The sequence below is a fragment of the Phalacrocorax aristotelis genome, chromosome 1, assembly GCF_949628215.1.
Source record: "Phalacrocorax aristotelis chromosome 1, bGulAri2.1, whole genome shotgun sequence".
Lineage (NCBI taxonomy): Eukaryota > Metazoa > Chordata > Aves > Suliformes > Phalacrocoracidae > Phalacrocorax > Phalacrocorax aristotelis.
Genome location: NC_134276.1, coordinates 91,940,721 through 91,962,255, shown reverse-complemented (window position 1 = coordinate 91,962,255; position 21,535 = coordinate 91,940,721). Strand labels below are relative to the sequence as shown.

General features: G+C 36.2%; 1 protein-coding gene across 11 annotated transcripts in view; it reads left to right on the top strand.

Moving 5' to 3' along the window:
- DMD (dystrophin) overlaps positions 1-21,535 on the top strand; it is a 1,138,094-nt gene that overhangs the window by 940,701 nt on the left and 175,858 nt on the right. For all 11 annotated transcript variants that reach the window (XM_075097793.1, XM_075097785.1, XM_075097765.1 and 8 more), the window contains 2 exons: positions 9,080-9,200; positions 9,875-10,143. In XM_075097793.1, coding sequence (XP_074953894.1) covers positions 9,080-9,200; positions 9,875-10,143 — 390 coding nt within the window. The remainder of the gene's footprint in view (positions 1-9,079; positions 9,201-9,874; positions 10,144-21,535) is intronic.

Sequence of the window (21,535 nt, the reverse complement as noted above, 5' to 3'; positions counted from 1 at the left end):
ACTTGTGCAGGACTTGCTGCTCCAGCTGGTTGCCTATAAGTTGATGGGGCCTGATGGGATTCACCCAAGAGCACTTAAAGAGCTGGCTGATGTCATAGCAAGATCTCTCTCAATGATTTTTCAATGTTCTTGGGAATCTGGAGAGGTGCCAGTTGACTGGAAGATGGCAAACATTGTCCCAGACTTCAAGAAGGGCAACAGGGATGACCCTGGAAACTATAGGCTGACCAGTCTCACTCCTGTGCCTGCCATAATTATGGAGAAGATTATTCTGGGAATTATTGATAAACACCTGAGAGACAGCACAGTCATTGGTCCCAGCCAGCACGGGTTCATGAGGGGAAAGTCCTGCTTAACAAACTTGATTTCCTTCTATGACAAGGTCACTCACCTGGTTGATTAAGGCAAGCCAGTTGACGTGATCTTTTTGGAGTTCAGTAAAGATTTCGTTATTGTCTCCCACAATATCCTCCTGGACAAAATGTCCAGCACACAGCTGGATAAACATGTAATGCAATGGGTGAGCAATTGGCTGATGGGTTGGGCTCAAAGCAATATAGTAAATGGGGTGACATCGGGCTGGCAGCCAGTCACTAGCGGGGTTCTGCAGGGATCCATCTTGGGGCCAGTACATTTTATTCTCTTTGTAAATGACTTGGATGCAGGATTTGAAGGAATACTAAGTAAGTTTGCTAGCAACACAAAACCGGGAGGAGCTGTTGACACCTCCGAGAGCAGAGAGGCCCTTCAGAGAGATCTGGACACACTGAGGAGCTGGGCAATCACCAACCGCATGAAGTTTAACAAGGGCAAGTGCTGCATTTTGCATGCCAACCCTGGATGTACATACAGACTGGGGAACGAGAGGCTGGAAAGCAGCTCTGCAGAGGGCCCAAGTTGAACATGAGCCAACAGTGTGCCCTGGCAGCCAACAGGGCCAACTGTGTCCTGGGGTGCATCAAGCGCTGTATTGCAGCCGGTCGAGGGACGTGATTGTCCCGCTCTGCTCTGCGCTGGCACAGCCGCAACTCTAGTACTGTGTGCAGTTTTGGGCACCACAGTATGCTAGGGGTAGAAAGCTACTACAGAGTGTCCAGAGGAAAGTTGGTGAAGGGTTTAGAGGAGAAACCAGATGAGAAGCAGCTACAGTCACTTGGTTTGTTCAGCCTGGAGAAGAGGAGACTGAGGGGAGACCTCATCACAGTCTGCAGCTTCCTCATAAGGGGAGGAGGAGGGCCAGGCGCTGGTCTCTTCTCTCTGGTGACCAATGATAGGATCCGAGGGAATGGCAGGAAGATGTGCCCAGGGAGGTGTAGGTTGGATATTAGGAAAAGGTTCTTCCCCCAGAGGGTGGTGGAGCACTGGAACAGGCTCCCCAGGGAGGTAATCACAGTGCCAAGCACAGCGATATTCAAGAAGCATTTGGACAATACCCTCAGAGATATGGTGTGAATTTGGGGTTGTCCTGTGGAGGGACAGGAGTTGGACTTGATGATCTTTGTGGGTTCCTTCCAGCTCAGGGTGTTCTATGATTCTATGATTCTAATGTCTGCTTTCAGGTAAATAACTTTTAATTTGCTATGTCATTATAGTCTATTCAGGTCTGACTGTGAAATCACAGTTCTTGTACCACAGTAGTGCTTTTTTAGTGGTGCCATGAGGAAACCCTTTAGGAAACTAGTGTCCTCCTAAAATAAAGGTGAAGAATTGTTGAATGAAACAGTAAATGGGGAGACACCGTTGTTCCATGAAGGAATAGGGAACCATGTGAAAGGTAACTGGAATAGCACACCCAACTTCAGCAACTCCTGTTCTATCACTTACGAATTCCATAAAATCCTGTCTAGCTCTTATGATAAGGCAGTATAAGGTCAAGGGCAAGGAACCTTACTGATATAAAGAAATTGTCCTCTCATGTTTAAAAGGTAAATGTATGTAGTGATTGGAATGAACCATATAAGTATTTATGCTATAACATTTCTCCACCCTACACTATTTCATTTCTTGGAATTTATTTGGATGTAGTATTCTAGCTCTCCTCTCCTTCATCCACATGTGTCTTTAGTTAAAATAATGACATTATGGGAGGTTTTTTCCTCCTGTTTGGTGTTCAAGAAAACTTTTTAGATGTCACACTGAAGTAATTTCAAACAAATGTGTTTTGTATTCAATAATTTAAATGCCAGTCAGACAACTCGATACTATGAAAAGAGAATATTCCAAAACCAGCAATCATCCTCTCAAAGCATTGTACTGCATATGTGTAACTTTCAGTTTGTGAAACTTGCCACAAAAGGTATTGCTTCTGAATTTCCTAGATCTCTGATTTTATTGCTCAATGGAGAAATGTGAAATGGTAATATAAAATGAAATTGGATCTGGAATACCTGTGTTTTCTCCATTCATCAGGTAGCTGTGTTATAAATATTGCTCTGATAGATTATCCTACCTCATGCTGAAGGACACATTTGAGAACAAATAGTGGAAGATGAAGTTTGGAAAGAGAATATGACACATCTTGATGCTTTAAGTTATCAGGAACCTGAGTTTGTGAAAAGTCTGGAAATATCATATATAACCAGGCTTGTCTTTTGGCATAGGCAAACAGGCATTTGTCTACAGTGGCAGACTGATGGGAGGTAGCAGCAATATGGTTTCTCAAGGGCCTATCTTTACCTAATGGCCAAGAAAGCCAAAGAGAAAGAAGAACACAAAACCTCTTGCTGTCAGTGCACAATGCTTTTCTAAGATAATATAACACTCTGCTGCAAGGGGTAGTTTGGTCACATTTCCTAGGTCTTCCTTCTGGAGAGGTGATATGTAGGATATGTCTTTCTCACAAAACGTTTCTTGGGACTTGAAGCATTATCGCAGAAACAGTGAGGCCAAAACATCCATGACTTTATGGAGCACCACCAGCCCTTTTTACCTTTCCTTCTGTGAAAGTTAAGATACATGAAATGCCTGAGGTGTGTTCTAGCCAGCTGTTCATAGCAATTTCCATAAAGTAGTTTTAAAGCCCATCCAGAACATCTGGATGAAGGAACAATACAGATGTTGCTTTAACTCAGCATGACATTAACTCAAACCCTTTATCCAAAGACAACTCTTGAGCCAAAGCAAGACTGAGGGAAAGATTTGTGTAGAATCATTGCAGTAAAACTTTTGTCATCTGAATATTTGAGCATTTGAAAACATTACCTTTCCTCCTAGATCAGAGAAATCATTTTTTCATCTAGAGAAGTTACTTCTCATAAAATTTTAATATTGTATATTTTTCTATAAGCTATTTGAAAGTTTCCCAGAACTCATCATAAAGGTGGCAAGACTTCAGTGATGAACTAAGTGATCTCTCTGTCACTCATCAATCAACTGAAGGGTTTAAAACTGTTAGGGATGAGAGGTGTTGCATAAAGGTAAGGTATCATGAATAGGTGGTGCAAAGTGACTTTACAAAATGGATCAATGGATCTTCTTCTCACTTCTCCTTTTTGATTATCTTCTCTGCCACATGCAGATACATACAGACACAAATCTTTGGTTATCATGTCTAGTATCAAAGCTAGAACATTTTAGTTCTTTTTAGAAACATGGCTTCTTGCCTTTTCCTGTTCTGTAGCACTTCTGTAGTTTAATGTGAGGCCTTTCTAGTTGTAGGTATTACGATTCCCTGCAGAAAAAAAAGAACAAAACATAATGCTTGAAATTAGGTTACCTTGTCTGCTCTTCAAAGATCTCTTACAAAGGAGGAGGAAAAAACAATCAGTGCAGAACTCTGTCAACTTCAGGTTGTCTTTGACAAAATCTATGTTTGCAGCTTGGAGTTCTTCTACTGTATTTTTTTGTCCCTGGACACTATGGACTTTCCATTACCCTAAAGTTTCCTTCAGAGAAGCAGACATACAAAGGCTGTATCTAAATGAACAGCTTAGCTCTTTTCTGAACACAAGAAAAATGTTTTTAAAAAGGCTTGCACAACAAGTATAGAAGTATCTAGCTTAAAACCAGAGCACAGTATTGGAAAGCTGTTTTCTTCAAGAGTTTCAGGCCCCTGCTTAAGAATAAAACTTATCTCTGCATGTTAAAAGTGAAAGTAAAAGGTAGTTGAATTTTGGTCTTGAGAAAAAGAATCTGCTGATTGTTCATTTTGTTCTCCTGAATGTTTTTGCCAGGTAAAGTCAGAAGTGAACCCAGGTAAATTCTTCACTGGAAAAGAGAAAAAGCCTCAGCAGGGGAACGTTATTTATATGCAGTTTAACTGATTGACATTGAGAAATGGCATGATGAATGCAAACACGATTTCATGCCTGAATCCTTTTTCTAAAGCAATATTACAAGCTAATTTTTTTTTTTCCCCTTAAGGATATAATTTAAAGAAAAACAAACATATTTAACCTCTCTATCATTTAGAAGACCATCTGGAATACCTCAGACATTCAGAGCAGAGATGAAAAGAAGTTGGTTCTTATTACAATGCTCCCAGTTGCCAAGATTTACTTTAAAAATTTTAAGAGTAGGATTCAGATGAAAATTTCAAATGCTTGAATCTATGCCAGCGGAGAGCTTGAACTCAATTGAGAAAAAAGATATCCATGCGGTCAAAATCGTTGTTGCGTTATAGATGTGAGGTGCTTTTTAGACAAGGCAATTTGGAATTTATTCCAAATACACACACATAACCACTATTTGTTTGGACTTACATATGTAGTGGGTCATTTTGTCAATTTTTGGCCTCTGAAGAAATTGTGTCTATGCTGAAGTCGTAGAACGGGGGGGGGGGGGGGGGGGGGGGGGCAGGTAGTCAATGATAAAAAAAAATACTGCTGTTTGTCAAAACATTAATTATCTTATGGTTTTCTTTGCTTTACTAAGTGACATAATCTTTTATTGAATTTGTATTAATAATTGTGTACATGTTACTTTTAGTCTCAGTTAAGTAACTTAGGCATCACACAGATAGCCTACTTTTTCTTTCAATCTTCTAAGAGTTGTCACATATTCTGTGTAGTGATTGTATTAACAGCATAAATAGTATTTATGACTAAAGAAGTTAATTATTATCAATTCCTGAAAACCCTTTCAATGAGACCTATAACAACAGTGCCTAAGAAGGAATACAATCCCTACTTCAACACACTAACCTCTTCTGGTGGCACAGTTGATATCTACTTTCTAAAATTTAGGTCAAAACCCTTTATTAAAAAGCATTCGGTTTGGAAAACATCTTGAATTAATTTAATTGTACTCTTTAAAATTCATTAAAAGCAAAGTGATCTGCTTTTCTAATAACAGAGATTAATGTTAGTTTTATTAATGCAACTCTCATTATATTTTAGTCTTTCAATTTAAACAATCTGTGTTCCTCCATCTAAAGAGATTTAAGGACACCCATGAGGAGGTAGTGGAGGTCTGAGATAAGCTGATCAATATATGCGTTATTAAATTGGTGGACAGAATGCCATGACTGCTGTAGCGTTGATGACAAATAGAGATGCTTAAATAAAGTAGTTTACTTGTTTTTTTGTCAGGTCATACATTATGCACATTCGATTTCCTCTACAGTCACCATGAAGTGTGGAAGAAGTTAAGGAATTCAATGAAATTAGCCTGAAATCATTAGCTGTAAATTAGACGTTCATTTAGGCTAATTCTGCTTTCAATTATGGTCTGCTTATTATAAAGATATATTTGTCAAGGCTCTAGATGGACAAATTCTTTTTTTTCCCAAAAGAGAAAACGTCATTTAATGATACTTATGATTTTTATTGGTAGTGAGTACATATTTCACAACAAAACTTTAATCAGAAAAGCTGACTTTATCTTCATACAGTAAGGACATTTTTTGGAATGATATAGTATGAAATGAGCATTCATTATTTTTAATGCTTTTCTGTGCTACTGCTTCAGTCTCATGTTTTTTTCATGCTCTCCTTTTTAAATTTCTTATGCTGAAACGTATTTTAACTCGCTCAGTAGAAGTCTGCAGATCAAAACTAGGGAAGGCAATAAGAATTGTAAATACATCTTAACACAACACCATACTGTGGACTATTCTAAAACTCATGATTTACAGACTATAACTGCATCCACCAGCTCCAACATCGAGAATGGAAAAGTTGGAAAAGAAAACATTTAACACATTGGCTCACTGTTTTCCTTTAATAAAAGAGAAAGAGACTCTTTCTGTTTGTGCCCGAGTACAAAACACAGAAAATCAGAAAGTTCTCATTAGCATTTCTCTGTTGTTTTGAGAAGATGGATACAATGATTCCTGCTCACACACTTTGTGGGATGGAGTATGCATATCTGATTGTTATCTTTGTTCTGTTGCACGAGGCATATTGGAGGAATGTGGCTTTAACCCTTCTTCGGAAATATAACGCCACTAGGTGGATTTGGTTGGTATGGTTTTATGTAAAAACAGTACAAGCTGGAAGAAGGCATTTTGTGTGCTTCTCATTGTTTGTATTTGTGCATAGCTAGGGTTGACCTGACTATAGCAGCAGCACTCCGGACATCAGTACTACTCATTCCCAAATACATAGCTCAAAGACAGTTCTGGCTTTTAAATATCCTATAAGTTGGTGTAGTTCTGTGTTCCCCTGGAATATCTGTGACTCATTCCAGCTCTTGGGGTGTGTGTGGGCAGAAGGGACCTTTGTGCAAGTGCCTTCTGCCTGATTGGTTTTGGGCATAGACATTTCTGAGAAATAATTTGTCTTCAGAGATGTTAATTAAGCGTGTTGTATCTTTAAGCTGTTATACAATTATAATGTTTAAAACCTGATATGACTGTTGATGTCACTTATAACACTATCGGATGAGAGCAAAGTACACAATTCATAAGGGAATATTTTAAATTATGCTACCTGCTTGCTTACTTGAGCTATGGACCTGCCACAGTCTAGAGGGACAGAATGATGTAATGTGAGGTGAGCACAAAGGCTAATTAAAGGAATTTATTTTCCTCATTAAGGAGCATGAAAAAGGCTTATTATGTTTCCTCTTTTCATTGCACTTCACTGAAGAGTCAAGTATGAATTATTAAAAATTCTAAACCTAAAAATGTCTAAGTTAAAGAGTTTTAACCCTGGAGTAATCCCGCTCCATGTCCAGTGGTAGTTTACTTGTTAATTTACAGTACTTTTTTTAATTTGTGAAAATCAGTGTTGGTTCTTAAGGGTCAACATGATTGTTTAAAGGACTTATCACAGATATTAATCAAACAATAGATTCCCTTATGATAGCAGATACACTCTGTGAAAGGTGTCATTGATGTCCTTCACACAAAATTAACACTTTTTAGTTTGTTGCTTCCTTCAGGAAAGCACAGTTTGCTAAAAGGTTTCCTGCTTCACAATTACAGATCTTATTGTCAGGTTTTGAACACTTAATTAAAAAGTTATTTAAATATTTATATTACACTAATGTAGTTATTTCCTTATGTTTACTTTTCTGAAATGTATTAAGAATTTTTTACCTGCAAGTGTTCATATAAAATGCAGGTGTGATTCTCATTATTAGTTCTGTTAGGTATTTCCTGTACAGAGCATTTAATATCAAATATAATTCAAGGTGTAATGTGCTTTCTAATATTGAATTTACAATCTTTCATTAGTTTGCACAGACACCAAATTTTGTTTAATAATTAATCTGACTGAATTAGTGAACTTATTATGTTGGAAGCCTATATAATGCCTGTGTCGTAAAAAGAATTTTTTAATACTTGAAGTAAAATATGGTTTCCACTCATGGCATATAGTTCTCTTTTTTGCAGTATTGTGTTTTGTGCTACACTGCACTGTAATTATCTGCATATTTTACCTCTATGCTACTTGAAAACAGTATGCATTCAATACTGTTTCATAAATAGAGAAGAAAACGTTGAAATAAACCAGTGATAAGGACCATTTAGATGAACTCAATACAACATACAAAAGACACAATGAAACGTGCAACCCATGGGAGAGGTTTCATCTGCATTTTTGTGCGGTGAACATTTGGATTCAGTTTAACAGAATCTTAAATCCTTTTAAAACAACAACAAAGAACGCAGAAACCTGAGATATATATATATACACTTTCAGTAGCCTACCAAAACTTCAAATACCAACCCTGAGAATCTTACACATGGTCATTTTAAAAGCAGGGCATAGAAGAGAGATAATAAAAGAAGCTGTTGCTGGAGGAAGAAAAACACAAATAAGAAAGAGTAAGAAAAGGCAAGAAAGGTGCCAAAAAGTGTGAGATGAAAGGAAGAAATACAGTTGATCTGAAAAGGAGTAGAATATACCACAGAGCAATGTTAAATGTAAAGATATGGAAACTGATAATAAATACTGATTAAAGCAACTAGGAGTTAACTATTTCATAAGGACTATTTTCTGCCCTTTAATTTTTACTCATGCATGCCTACACCTAGGCTACATTGTAGTTCTGAATTTTCATGTTGGCCTTGGTTCTACATTTCAGAAATCTCAGCTCAGTAATTTTGGAAGAGATGCATCTAAACCGCTACTAGAAGATAGTGTTGCGAATTAATATATTGGAATTTTTTGTTACTAATTGTTACAGGTCAATATGTCAGTATCCATGGGTCCTTTTTTATTCTTTTCTTATGATATAACAGTTGCCAGCAGCAGCAGCAAAGTGGTAGCTGTGAGACATATTGGATTTTTCTTCCCATTCTGTTAAATCTTGCGTTGAAGGACCATTAGCCGTGCTGGTATGGTCCAATACAGAGCCAGCCAAAGCCTTGCTCCTTGCAGCTTGGTTTTGGAGTTAACCCCTGATGTTAACCAACAAAAGGGATCCCTCTCACAGTGAAAATCAGATCAGCAGTCCTGGGTACTTTGCAGCATGCTGACAGTACATTTGCTCCTTTGAATGCAATGTGATTTCAGGTTAAGAGAAAGCTGATTAACTCTTTAACTCTTTTTTTTTTTTTTTTTTGGTAGCTACTTGTGATACACACATGGAAGCTGTGGCTGGAAATGTTGTTCTTAAGTTGAAAAAACAAGGGCTAGAGCTTGGTATTTCATTATATATCCACCTACAATAATTTTGTTTCATCTCTCAGACTTTCAAGAGGGAGCTGAAAACAAAGGAACCTGTTATTAGGAGCGCGCTTGAGACTGTGCGTATCTTCGTAGCAGAGCAGCCTGTGGAGGGACTGGAGAAGCTCTACCCAGAACCAAGAGGTAACTGAAGAAAGAGCAGGGTAATAACATATTGCTGGAAGGATCAGTGATGATCGGCAATGATTAAATAAATCTGTCAGCCACTGTGAAAGCACTCCTTTTACACGCAAAGCTGAATGTCACTATTCAGAAACTAAGCTAAAAATATAGATGAAAGAAATCCTTAGCAATCCTTCTGAACACTGTGGCACTAAATAGACATGCATATTTATAAGCATATTTTGAAACAGGCTTTAAACCTTCAGGACTGATCCATAACTACAGGCCCATTTGAAGTTTGAAAGCTGCAATTTAATCTAAAATTCCACTTGTAGCCTCAGTACTACAGAAGCTCCCAAATACACTCAATTGCAGCAAAAGATTTGCAGTGATTAATATTTATGTATGTGCAGAACTGTTTTGCTGAACAGTTGCAGAACAGTTGATAAACTCTTAGCTATATCTTGCATGTTTAATAATGCCTTCATGTGCTTAACTGCATATTCTGGGGCTCTGTATGGTGACAAGATTTAAATTTAAGAGATTTTTCAAATGAGAATGCATTAACAAAATAAATTTCACAGGTGTCTTTGCTTATGGATAGTTTCATACTGAACTTTGAACTTGCCCAGATGGCAATTATTTTTCTTCTAAGACAGAATATGTCTTAAAAGCCTCTTGACTTTCACATTTAGAGCTGTCACCTGAAGAAAGGGCCCACAATGTCACTAAACTTCTCCAAAGGCAAGCAGATGAGGTCAGAACTGAGTGGGATAAGCTGAATCTACAGTCTGCTGACTGGCAAAAGAAGATAGATGATGCTCTTGAAAGACTACAGGGCCTTCAAGAGGCAATGGATGAACTGGACCTGAAACTACGCCAGGCTGAAGTCTTCAAGGGATCCTGGCAGCCAGTGGGGGATCTGCTAATTGACTCTCTGCAGGATCACTTAGAAAAAGTCAAGGTATGTGTCGGTATATCAGTATTTCTGAGTAGAAAATCATTGGCTTGTTCATTGCGATTGTATATTGCTAACATGGGTAAAAGGCACTACAGAAATGTGTAAATAACCTCAGAAGACTCACTGTTAACACAGGAGACGCAGAGTTAACAGTAAAGAAAGAAAAATAGAAGATAGAAGAATATATGCTAAAAGTATAGAAAATTAATTCTGTTCTTTATTACACTTTTTAAAGTATGATGCGTACATAATTGTGTCTATACTTGTAGAGTAGAATTTAAATAATTTAAAGTATATGGTTTTGTTGTTGTTTTGTCATGATGGTGGTATTTGCTATCTGTCTTATTTGATAACTAGGCCTCATAATGTAAGATAGCCAAAAAAAAAACAATGCTGGAAAAACTGTCATTATTTTCTGTAACTTAATGCTTATCTGCTTTCAAGGGTTGTTTCATAAAATCATTGCGTATTGAGAAACTTGTGAGGACTTGTCCTCTTTCAGCATGACTGCCATGGCCAGACTTTATAAATACTACAGGACTCTCTCAGCTCGAGCACAACAGAGGCAGTTGCTGTTTTGATAAGAGCAAAGTGTCTCTGTTCCATTCACTTAAATGGGAATCATCAGTCATTTTGAAAGAGACCTGAGCTGACTTTTATTTTCTCTAGGAGAACATTAGGATCTAAGAAAGAGGAAATAGAATGACTAATGGCAAGAAAAAATGTGTTTAAAAATCAAATGTAGTTTATAAAAAAAAAAGTCCATGAATTTTAATCACACAAAGTTTAATGAGTGTTCTGTACAAATATTATACAAGACAAATGAAGTACTTGGTAGCTGATGAACAGTTAGCTGCAAAATTTGTTATCTTCATTTATATTCATAAATGAACAGAAAATACCTATTTATAAATTCTCAGAAAGTTCCTTCAGTTATAGCCATGGGGGTTTTTTGTGATTTTGAAGAAGATATTCTGAGCAGAAACACTGAATCCCTGGTATTACTGGAAAACAAAGCAAGTTGCTTAATTCTAAAGATGTGACCATAACTGTTGACTCCATAATTATAGTGCTGAATCCTGTTACTGTTTAAAAAAAAAAATAAAAAAAAAAATCCGCCCTAGAGGACATAATGAAATTCTAATAACAGCCATGACAAAATAGAAATCTGAACCCTTATGAAAATCCAAAGATATTATCAATTGATTGATGTCTGTTTATTCCTTTTGAAGTTGTAATATTAGGGCCAGACAAACTAAGACATCTGTTTCAAGATTTCAGATTAGATGCTACCACCTACCCCTGATTTTTTTCTCATTTGTACCATATTTACTTAAAATAATTATGAATATATGCTATCATAAGACCATGCTGTAGGATCAGCTAAATGGTAAATGAAAAAGCAATACTGAATATATTCATATCCTATAGCTATATAAGATACAACTTTTCAGTTTATATATGGCAACTATAGTCTGCTAGATGCACACACAGAGAGATATTGTGCTTTCAGCACCTTCTAAGTTAACATAATTAGCTTAGATAATATAAGAACACAATAGGCCAAAAGCTGAATAATATTAACTGTGTGAGTAGTACAATAATTGTCCCAAAAGGTCCTGTCTAGAATGTATGTATTGCTCTCTATGAAATGTAATTCCAGCATAGATACTGAAGACAAATGCATGTATTAACTGGGCAATGTGCATGTTTGTGGAGTTAATAACTACCAAGAAAACTACAACCATGTCTGCAATTTGAATGCCTATATAGAAGTGTATGGTTTTAGCTTTTGTAGGTTTTACCTCATTCATTCATATTTATGGCATTCATATTTTTTCTTAGACTAAAATCAATTTTAGAAAAGTTGTAAATCAAGATGAATAATGTATGTAACCCTAAAATAAAGCATGTAAATCGTAAATCCTTAAAAAGTTTTCAAGTTTGTATTTGCTACATGTGAACAGGCTAGACTATAGAAACTTTGACCTTGATCCTTTATATCCTTAGCATACCTAAGGTGTACAAATATTTAAAACATAATTTTTCAAAACCTAAAAAAGAGGGTTTAATTTAAATCTGTTATCTGTGACAGGAGCAGTAAGGCATGATTTAATCCCATTTTTATGTTGAAGGTATTTGTTGCACAGTAAGTTAATTTCTGATTTACTCCCTGTCTTGATAAGTTTAGATGTAACCATTATTACTATCTCAGTATTAATGGTCAAATTCAGTCAGTCTTTCTCCTCTTTTCCTGCTCCCCGCCCGCCACCGCCCCAATTTGTTTAAATGAAGCCCAAACAATTGGGAAGCTTTTTTTGTGTGTTTCAATTCCACAGCTGTCAAAGATGGAAGAGAAAGATTATATTTTTGGGTACTTTTGCACAAGAAATACAAGAAATTAAAGCAAATCTAGGCCTTTCTACAAAATGTAATGCATGCTTATTCTTTTCATAAGACTTCAAAAACTACATAATATAAAATTATATTCAATTATATTCATAGTTGCTTGTAAACAAAACTGTTGCTTTGGGAGGAAATTACTTACTAAAAGCATTGCTAGTGTAATGCCTGAAAGTCTTAGTAAGATTAAGAAAGATAATATGGGAACATTTACAAAAAAGAGTATGTAGAATTGACTCAGAACATCAGCCAGGAGAGCGGCAGCGTCTACTTTGCACGTCCTACAGAAAGGAAGAACATCATTCCTAGTCTAAAGTGGAGGTCCAGTGATGGGAAGGAAGACTGAAGGGGCAAGAGAGATTTCTGGTAGAGAGACAAGTGGAGGGAGGGGGAAGAAAGCTCCAACCTGCTCTGCACTCCTCCTCCTACATCCTAGTTACAGCTTCCAGTCTACAGGCCCAGTCCTTAGCTCCAAAACTGCAGTAATCCCCCAAGTGCTGTATGCATGTGACAATAGGATAGGAGTGAAAAGGTGTTGTGTAATTCCTAATGTACGCTTTCAAAACGAACCTTATAATATTCAAGACTGGGAGAATCACTCAGACATTTGACTGAACTCTGCAGATTTTAGATGCCTTTGATGTCTGTTATTTGGCCTGTATAAGCTGGTTTAACACATGCCTGCTTACTCCTGCTTTCTTCTTTCTCCCCTTGGTAATTTTTTCACTTAAAAGTTAAATACTTTTCCTTTGCAATTATTTCAATTAAAAGCTAAATTTCTTGAAGGTGACACGAGTTATATAGCCTTCAGTTAAAAGTTATTACTAAACAATGAAGTTTTTCTTTATAAATTATATTATCAGCCAAACATTATCAAATTGATATATTATACATCTCTCATCCTTCTCTGTTTTTTATGATCGCAATGACCGATGATATTACAGTGTGAGGGACAGTACCTATTACTCTCTATACATCTAAGCCCCCCAAGCACCTTCTGAGCAGATCTTCAAAATATTGGTCACATGTGAATACATTTCTCCCAAATCCTTCTCCTAGTCGGGATCACAGTAGCCTTCACAAACCTAAGCTGATGAATAACGTCCTAGGGAATGAATTTATCCAGTGCCTTTTGTCACTGTTCTCTTTAGTTATAGTTGCTGGAGCTCTTCAGGTCATGGCGTAACATTGAACTTACACAAAATAAGTGATCCTTGATGAATATTAATGGATCATTATTGCAGATCCTTGATCTGTATTAATGTACCAATTGGTATTCATCTCTGATTCTGAGAACAAGAGGTAGTCTCAGAAACCTACCCCAAAGAATGCAACCTAGACTACAGATGATCTATAGTAAAAATATTCTTCAGACTTCTCTGCTGTCCTGATATTCTCCTTTTTTTCTGTCTCATGAGTGATCTTATCTGCAGACTGAAATGTAACTTACTGTCTTAATAACAGACATTCTTTCTTTCTCTCTTTTCCAAGCAAACCTTTCTGTCTATTAAAATCCAAACACTTCACTGTCTTAAATTCAGTCCAAGCCCAAAAGAATCTATTAAATGTGTCCTATTATCTACTGGCTGATCATTTTGATTGTAGCACAGATCATCTTTTAGACATGATCTGGGTTTTCTACTTCTCTCTGCAGCAAACCCAACAGATGCTTTCTCCTTGCAATCAGTAACAAAATTTTCACCTTTTCATCAGAATGCCTGGAACACTTAGGGTCACATGAGACCTCCACTCAGCTTTTATATTAAGCTTTTCCTGGTATGCAGTTGATATATAATCATACCTGCCCCATCCATTTGGTATCTTATTGAAAGACCCCTTTCAGAAATTGGCAGCAGGACCACCCTGCCTCTTTCTTCCCGAACGACCCTTCTTTGCTCCATACCAGCCAAAACCTTGGTAATGTTTATGCTGCTAGTGGGCAACTGTCATTACACGTCATGCTGATACCTCCTCACTGTTTTATTGTGTCTGCAGACATCTGCTGAGAAATGCTAATAGGATTAGTACCTTCAGGAAGTTTTAGATGTTGATACTTTTACACTCTGGAAAAATATTTTCTAAACTAGAAGCCACTATTTTGGGATGTTGTGAACATAATTTTGTGCAATTTTAACAGTGCGGTTTATCTGTTACTAAAGGTAGTTCAGCAACTCCAACATACTTATGAGAGCATAATGCAAAGCATCTTCTTATGCTGGTGATATTCTACCATATCACTAGTGGTACGTAACTGCTTTAGTTTTCTGTCATACACAACACTGTAAGTAAACAGCAGAGCCTCCAGGCTCCATGGGGGATATTATTCCTTCCTGATATATTCTTTTAACACTGTAAAACAAATTTAAAAAAAAAAACAAACCAAACAATAACAGGCAGTAGTGTCTGTTGTTTCTCTAGCTCAAAACAGAAGCATGTATCTCAAGAACACCTGCCAAATAAAAGCTGACTCGTGTAGTCCTATTTTTAATTAACCCCACTCTGTTATAGAATGTTTTGTTCTCCTTCATTGTCTCATAAAGAGGGCACCTTGACTCAATATTTTAAAAAGCAGACCAGAATTTAGTGACATGTCATATTTTCCTGTGAGCAGTTTTCACAAAAGTCTTAACCTTGCTTCTTAAGAACTGGTTGTTCTTGCAGATTCACTTTTACAGTTATGAATAAGGCAGTTACATGGTAAGACTATGAATTTTGTTAGTAGATTATGGATTTTAATGTATTTACTGTAACAGGTGTGTTCACAAAGGCTGTAAATATCCTTTTAAATTCTTTTGTCAAAGCCTACTTACAATTTTAACACAATTTCTGCTAATTATTTTCTACAAAACTGTGAAACAAAAGTCAATGAGAAATTCACGAGTACTGCATAAGTAACCCGTTTTTTCCGAGATGTCAGGACTGAATTATATGCCATTTATTTCAGACTTTCTTCAGCATAATTGACAGTTGTAGCCAATTGTACGTCACTGACAAATGTTCACTGGAAAGTGTCAACCTGAAACTTTCTAATCTGTAAAGTGAACAGTTTGCAATTATGCATAGATCAGAAATTAACTGATCTGCTCATCATCTACTCCAAAATCACTTTCTATGTGCACTCAATCCTTTTGTCCGTAGTCATCTCTTCTCTAAATGAGAGAAAAAGTAAGGTAACCCCTTACGATGATTAGCTAAATTTCAGTTATGCTCACATGTGGCCATAGAAAGAAAAGAAATAGATTTGGCAAAGTTAAAATACCATATTATTACAAACACTTTAATGCTAAATCAGCAACCTCAATTACCAGACAATGAATGAGCATAGGCAGTTCATTTAAAAAAAAAAAATATAAAAAGCCTTATATATTCTTCTGTACTTCCTTTTGGCAATGTGCTGAAAAGAGCTATTTCAGAAAAGTGGACTCTTACAGTGCTATTATGAGGGAACTCTGCTGACAGCTCCCTACAATGGAGATTCTGAGAGGAAAGTAAGTTGTTGAATTTCTACTTTGTGTTCTCATTCATAGAAAAAACAAAATCTTCCAAAAGTATTTGAAATGCTTAGGTAATTGATAATTTTATATCCTTCCTGAGAAAAGAATGATTTTTGTAAGGAATTAATATGGGTCCCATACAGGAAAATTAATGTATGACACCTAAAAACAAGGCAATAGTCGACATTCATCCCCTGCTAACAATATACTGGACAGGAAGAGATCAGTTTTAAACAGATCCATAGAAACTATGCAAGAAATCATTACCTGGAAGATGTACTGAATAACCAGATTTTCCAACCAGCTAGATAGCAATGGCAGTACCAGATCCATATTGAAGCAAATTGTGGTCAAATTCTAATGTGATACCTATGCTCCTGCTAATTTTTTGCTAACACAAAATTAAGCTATGCATATAAGTTAAGTTAGCAGAGTCATGCTGTCCAGTCTGTAAAGGGAAGTGACATTACACATACAGTGACTTTTGAGAACTTTTTAATTCCCCTTTGCTGATAGGCTCCATGTTCTTCGGGGAAAAAAAAAAAAACCAAAACAAAACCCCAAACCAACAAAAGACAACATTTATTTTTTCATACTGAGATCTGGATTTATATCAACAGCAAATTACTGCTATTTGGAAGTAAATTAACTTGCCTGGTATTCTGAACAAACTTACTTTTGTTCTATTTCTGTAATTTTCTCACATTACCCAGACATATCTTCCTGCAGTATTCGAAGCCCAACCCCTTTTTTTGCTTCAAATTTCCACCATGTGTAATCACTTTTTCTTTTCATGTGCAACACAGTCTGGAGAAAATTTCTATTTAGCAGAGCACAGCAGGCAAGCCTACAGACGTAAGTGGCCCTAAAGTATTGTTTCAGCAGTTTCAGTACTCATAGACTAGGATGTGTTTTGACAATTTGTAAGCATTACTCCCCACTATAGCTATACTCCCTATTATTCTTAGATTTAAAAACACAAAAAATACTAAAGCATTCCATATACAGAATTTTAGAGTATGAATTAAGGTCTGATTAAGTATTTTTAAATTGTACAATTAAAAGATGACAGTATCCATTGGCTGACAGCCGAACGAAACTATTTGCCTGCAGTGTAGGAAATGGAAGTATTAACGTTTTCTTCAGACTGCAACTGAAGTAATTACTGTTACAAATGCTGCCCAAGTTTACCATTTCATACATATGTCATTCTGTGATAGAATCATGCAATAATTATTTATGGTGTCTCTTCAGACTGCTTTGAAATGCATATATCTTTTTTCAGTTTAATTTGAAGCCAGCTGTCACCACCAAAGTCTATAATCAATCTGAATTAAATTGTCCTATTTCCTATTTCCTATTTGTTAAGTGTCTTAACAAGTTCTGTGCTGGACTCTGTGATTTTTAAAAACTAATTCATACAGAATAGCCATTTTCTCCTAATTCATTTGCCAGCTTTCCAAAACCCAGAAAATAATCCCTGAGAAAATTAGAGACGATCTCTATGATCAGCTTTTATATGTGTGAAATATCATTCTAAGTAAGATACTATAAAAGGAGGAGATGATCTAATGGCATTGTAGAGGACTTTAAGCTTTTAAATATAAATACAGTCAATAAAAATAGAATTTACAAAATAGTAAAAACTCTACAGTGACTGTTTTACTGCTAATATACACTAAAGCATCAGTAGAGTATATCAGCACATAATAAATTTTATTTTGAAATAAACCAAGATCTTATTTAAAGTCACTGGAACACTTTGAGATCCTACAGATGTCCTTATTATATACAATATTTTTGTGAATTTAAAACTTTGTGGACTTTGTTATGATGAAACCAATAGTTGAAGTTTGTTGAATTTGTTAACACGTCAACTTTCAAGATGTAAAAGATCAGACACTTCAGCCAATGACACTACCTAATTGGTTGTACAGGCTGGTACATTGTTTTTACCTTCTTTTAAAATGTAGTTTTTTACAACAGAGAATTTAGTAGGGTTGTTTGGCTGTCAGTATTGGAGGCAAGTTAAACTTTCTAAGGTTTATTTTAAATATGAAATTGAGTTAAAAACCACGGAGTGCCTCATCACGTAGCTGTTCTAGCTGAAGTTAGTTCTGCTATGCTGCTTAGCTGGTAGGAGATGAAAGTTACTCTGTTGTGTCCTGTGGACCCTTAATCTGATTTTAACAGCTTATGAATCAATTTATTTTCTCACATGAAAAGAAATATGTTCATAAGTCATTATTTAATATGCAATAGTCATGTATTTGTGACCGATACAAATTTAAACTAAAAGTCTCATCCGCCTGATGTTGTTGCTATGCACTCAGTTACGTATGATTGGAGAATTCATTACTGCAATAGCCCATGTCTAAGCCCATTTTAAATACTTGAAGCAAACCATTGTTCCTTCTGTTGACTCCTTTTGCAAGAAGCTGTACATTTCTGATCTCATATTTAGATGTTACCACTGTAATTATAGTGAACGTTTTGCGGCGAGTAGATTGCATAGGGGTTTTTGTCTGTATCAAGCTCCCTTATTTCAAGGGAGAGTACAAATTCCTTCCTACTTAGGAATAATAAGAAAATTACGAGCAAGTAGAGAAGTGAAATCTTCGGGTACTCTTTCAAAATTAAGACTGCCCTTGGCCATACTACTTATTGGGAAACAGTAGCATATTTGATACAGGAAGATTAATGTTGCTCCGCTAACAAGGCACAAACAAAACATGAGTATTCTGTATCTAACTTTTTTGGGAATCACAACAACTAGTGTGAGAAGCAAACAGCCTCTTGTAGACCATTTTACGAAAGAACCAGCACCTGGGAAAGAGCTGCGCCTGATTTCACCTGATTTGCACCAGATTTGTGTTAACTATATTAACACAATTATTAATAGACCAGATGAACTGATTTCTTTTTAAGGACCTTTGGGTTAAATAATGCTGTTAACTTTTCCCTGGCAGCAGGTGAAGAAAAATTCCTGAACTCTAAAGGAGACAAAAATGTGACCAGTAAAAAGTGGAATCTTTTCTACCTCCAACCCAATTTGGTAGAACATGCTATTATTAGATCAACAGATTTCATTCAGAGCCAAATTTTTCCTTGTATGAACTCACCCTGCTGATTTCAGTGGGAGCTCAGCATGCACATCTGCAGGCAGAATTTGACTTTTTAAGTATTGGTAATCTCTGATCTTGGTTTCTGACAGCCTGCTGAGAGAGCTGACTAATACATGTATAAAGACTTGTCTGTCATTCATGCCTCTGAAGTTCAGAATTGAGGTCAGACCAGAACATTTTCAAGAGACTGCTCTCTATCAGTTTATCAGAAATGAGAATGGGACTTGAGTTTTTAGGAGAATTAAACATTAATGTGCCATGGTGGTTGCAGGGACTCTAGCATTTAACATGGCTTTTTGTTTTAAGTTTGCCATATATACAAAGCACATATAGATATTAGTCTGATGATCAAGTATTAACATTCCCAGACATGACATTAAATTAAAGATGCTCTTGAACTTATCAAGCTCATATGCTAGTGCACAGTAATTATTTAAGGACTGCTTGAAATAGGGAGTGCAATGAATGTTAGATCGCCTGGGATGTTTATCAGTGACCCATTGCACTATACTTTTCTCATTTTAATCATATATTTAAAGCCTAATAGAGTTTTATTTCATTTTTTTAGTCCAAGGTTAACCCATAATATAATCTTATGATTGCTACTTAGCACTTTTATAGTGCTTCTCATGTCTCATGTTCCAGATAGTATGGGTTAATCTCAGCTTCTTTCTGAGACTGCAATAGAAGTAATATTATCCCCAATTTATAAATAGGGCAATTGAATCAGTGAAACTAATTTGTCCAGACAGCAATGCCACTTAAATTATTTTTATTCTCTTTAGCTTTTACCTGAAAATTGTTTTATTTTAGCTGGGTTTGATTACCAAGGGAATTAAGGATGACAATTTTCATCGGTTTCAGCAGGGCCCACAGCTACTAATTTCCCAGAGCCACAGCCTGCTCTCCCTCAAGACGTGGCAGGGCAGCCTGCCACCCAGAAGGGTATCAGCCTGAATGCCTGGGAAGGTGGGCACTGCTTCTGACACAGTTTTCCAGCCTGTGTTTGGTGCTGCTATAAAAACCCGAGACCTGTTTAATTTTTTAAGTTTTATTTAACTTTCTCCTTTTCAGCATTGTATTTTAGTATACTTTCTTCCTAAATTAGCTTAAAAAGGAAATTGTTCTCACTTATCTACTATTAAAATCTACTGTTAGGACTGAATTCTCTTGTCTGGTGTTGTTGAAGGACATTCCTATTAGACATAAGAAGTCTAAGATTTCCATCTTAAGATTTTGACTTGGGGTTTCACCCATGCCCACCGCCCACACATCATACAGTGGTGATAAAAAGGTGAAAATGGGAATTACAATATTAATTAAAGAATTGGAAAATATTGTTTTCAGCAAAATACTTGAACAGTTCATCTGACCTGGATTCTTCTGGAGCTTAGAGACTGGATAGACTGTAATATCTCCTTTTGACCTTAAGCTCTATGAAAAACTTTGTTCCCCTTGCTAGAGGTAGTAATTATCAACTTTATGAGGCTAAACTTTATAAGCTATTTACATGGTAAATTTAAAGACATGTTGGCATATTATAAGTAAATATGATCTTTCATGCTGAGGAGAGGAAAAAATAAAGATTTGTTTTAAAATTAAAATTAAGATCTGTATATGCTTTTTGTTAGAAAAAACAGGAGGAATTTCTGAGGGTTGTTTTAATGTTCACTGAGTGTCAGAATATAATCTGTGTCTTAGTAGTGTCTAAGCTAAGCTTTTGTATGGCCAGGCAAGGAATCCATATTTGTCCTCCTGAGCTACAAGGTCTGCACGTTGATATCTGGGAGCTTGAGGTGTTCTGCAATATCATGACATAGCTCTTACAATCTTTCTGGTTTAAACAGTTTTGTTTTGTTTCGTGGTGGGGTTTTTGGTTTTGTTTGGGGTTTTTTTGTCAGTGAAATACTACATTTGCCTTTAAAATACTATGCTGCTTTAAAATACAAGAGTTTTACTTTGTAGTAACTATTTTCTGAGGGCAAGGAGAACTCCTGTGAGTCTCTATTACCTGAAAGAGCTTTTGGTAAGGAACACCGGTTATTCAACATTTTATGTTTGTATGTATCTAACATATATTGTTCACAAGTCAATTAACAGAGTTAGAAGAAGTGTTTAAAAATATGGTTTGATGGTTTAAAAACAGGTTTGGCTGAGGCTCCACAATCTAAGCATATATATCTTTTCTAGTGCTTTTAGCTTTAATAATGCTGAACGAAACCATACTAGAGGAAAAATTTCCTTTGTGAAAATTCCTGTATATTTTCTGTGTCCTTCATGTAGTGTGCGTTAGACTTTCAGATTACACTTTGAAATGCTTCAAGTTACTCACACTTCCTAGGCACTTCATCCCTTGATTGCCAGATTGGCTTC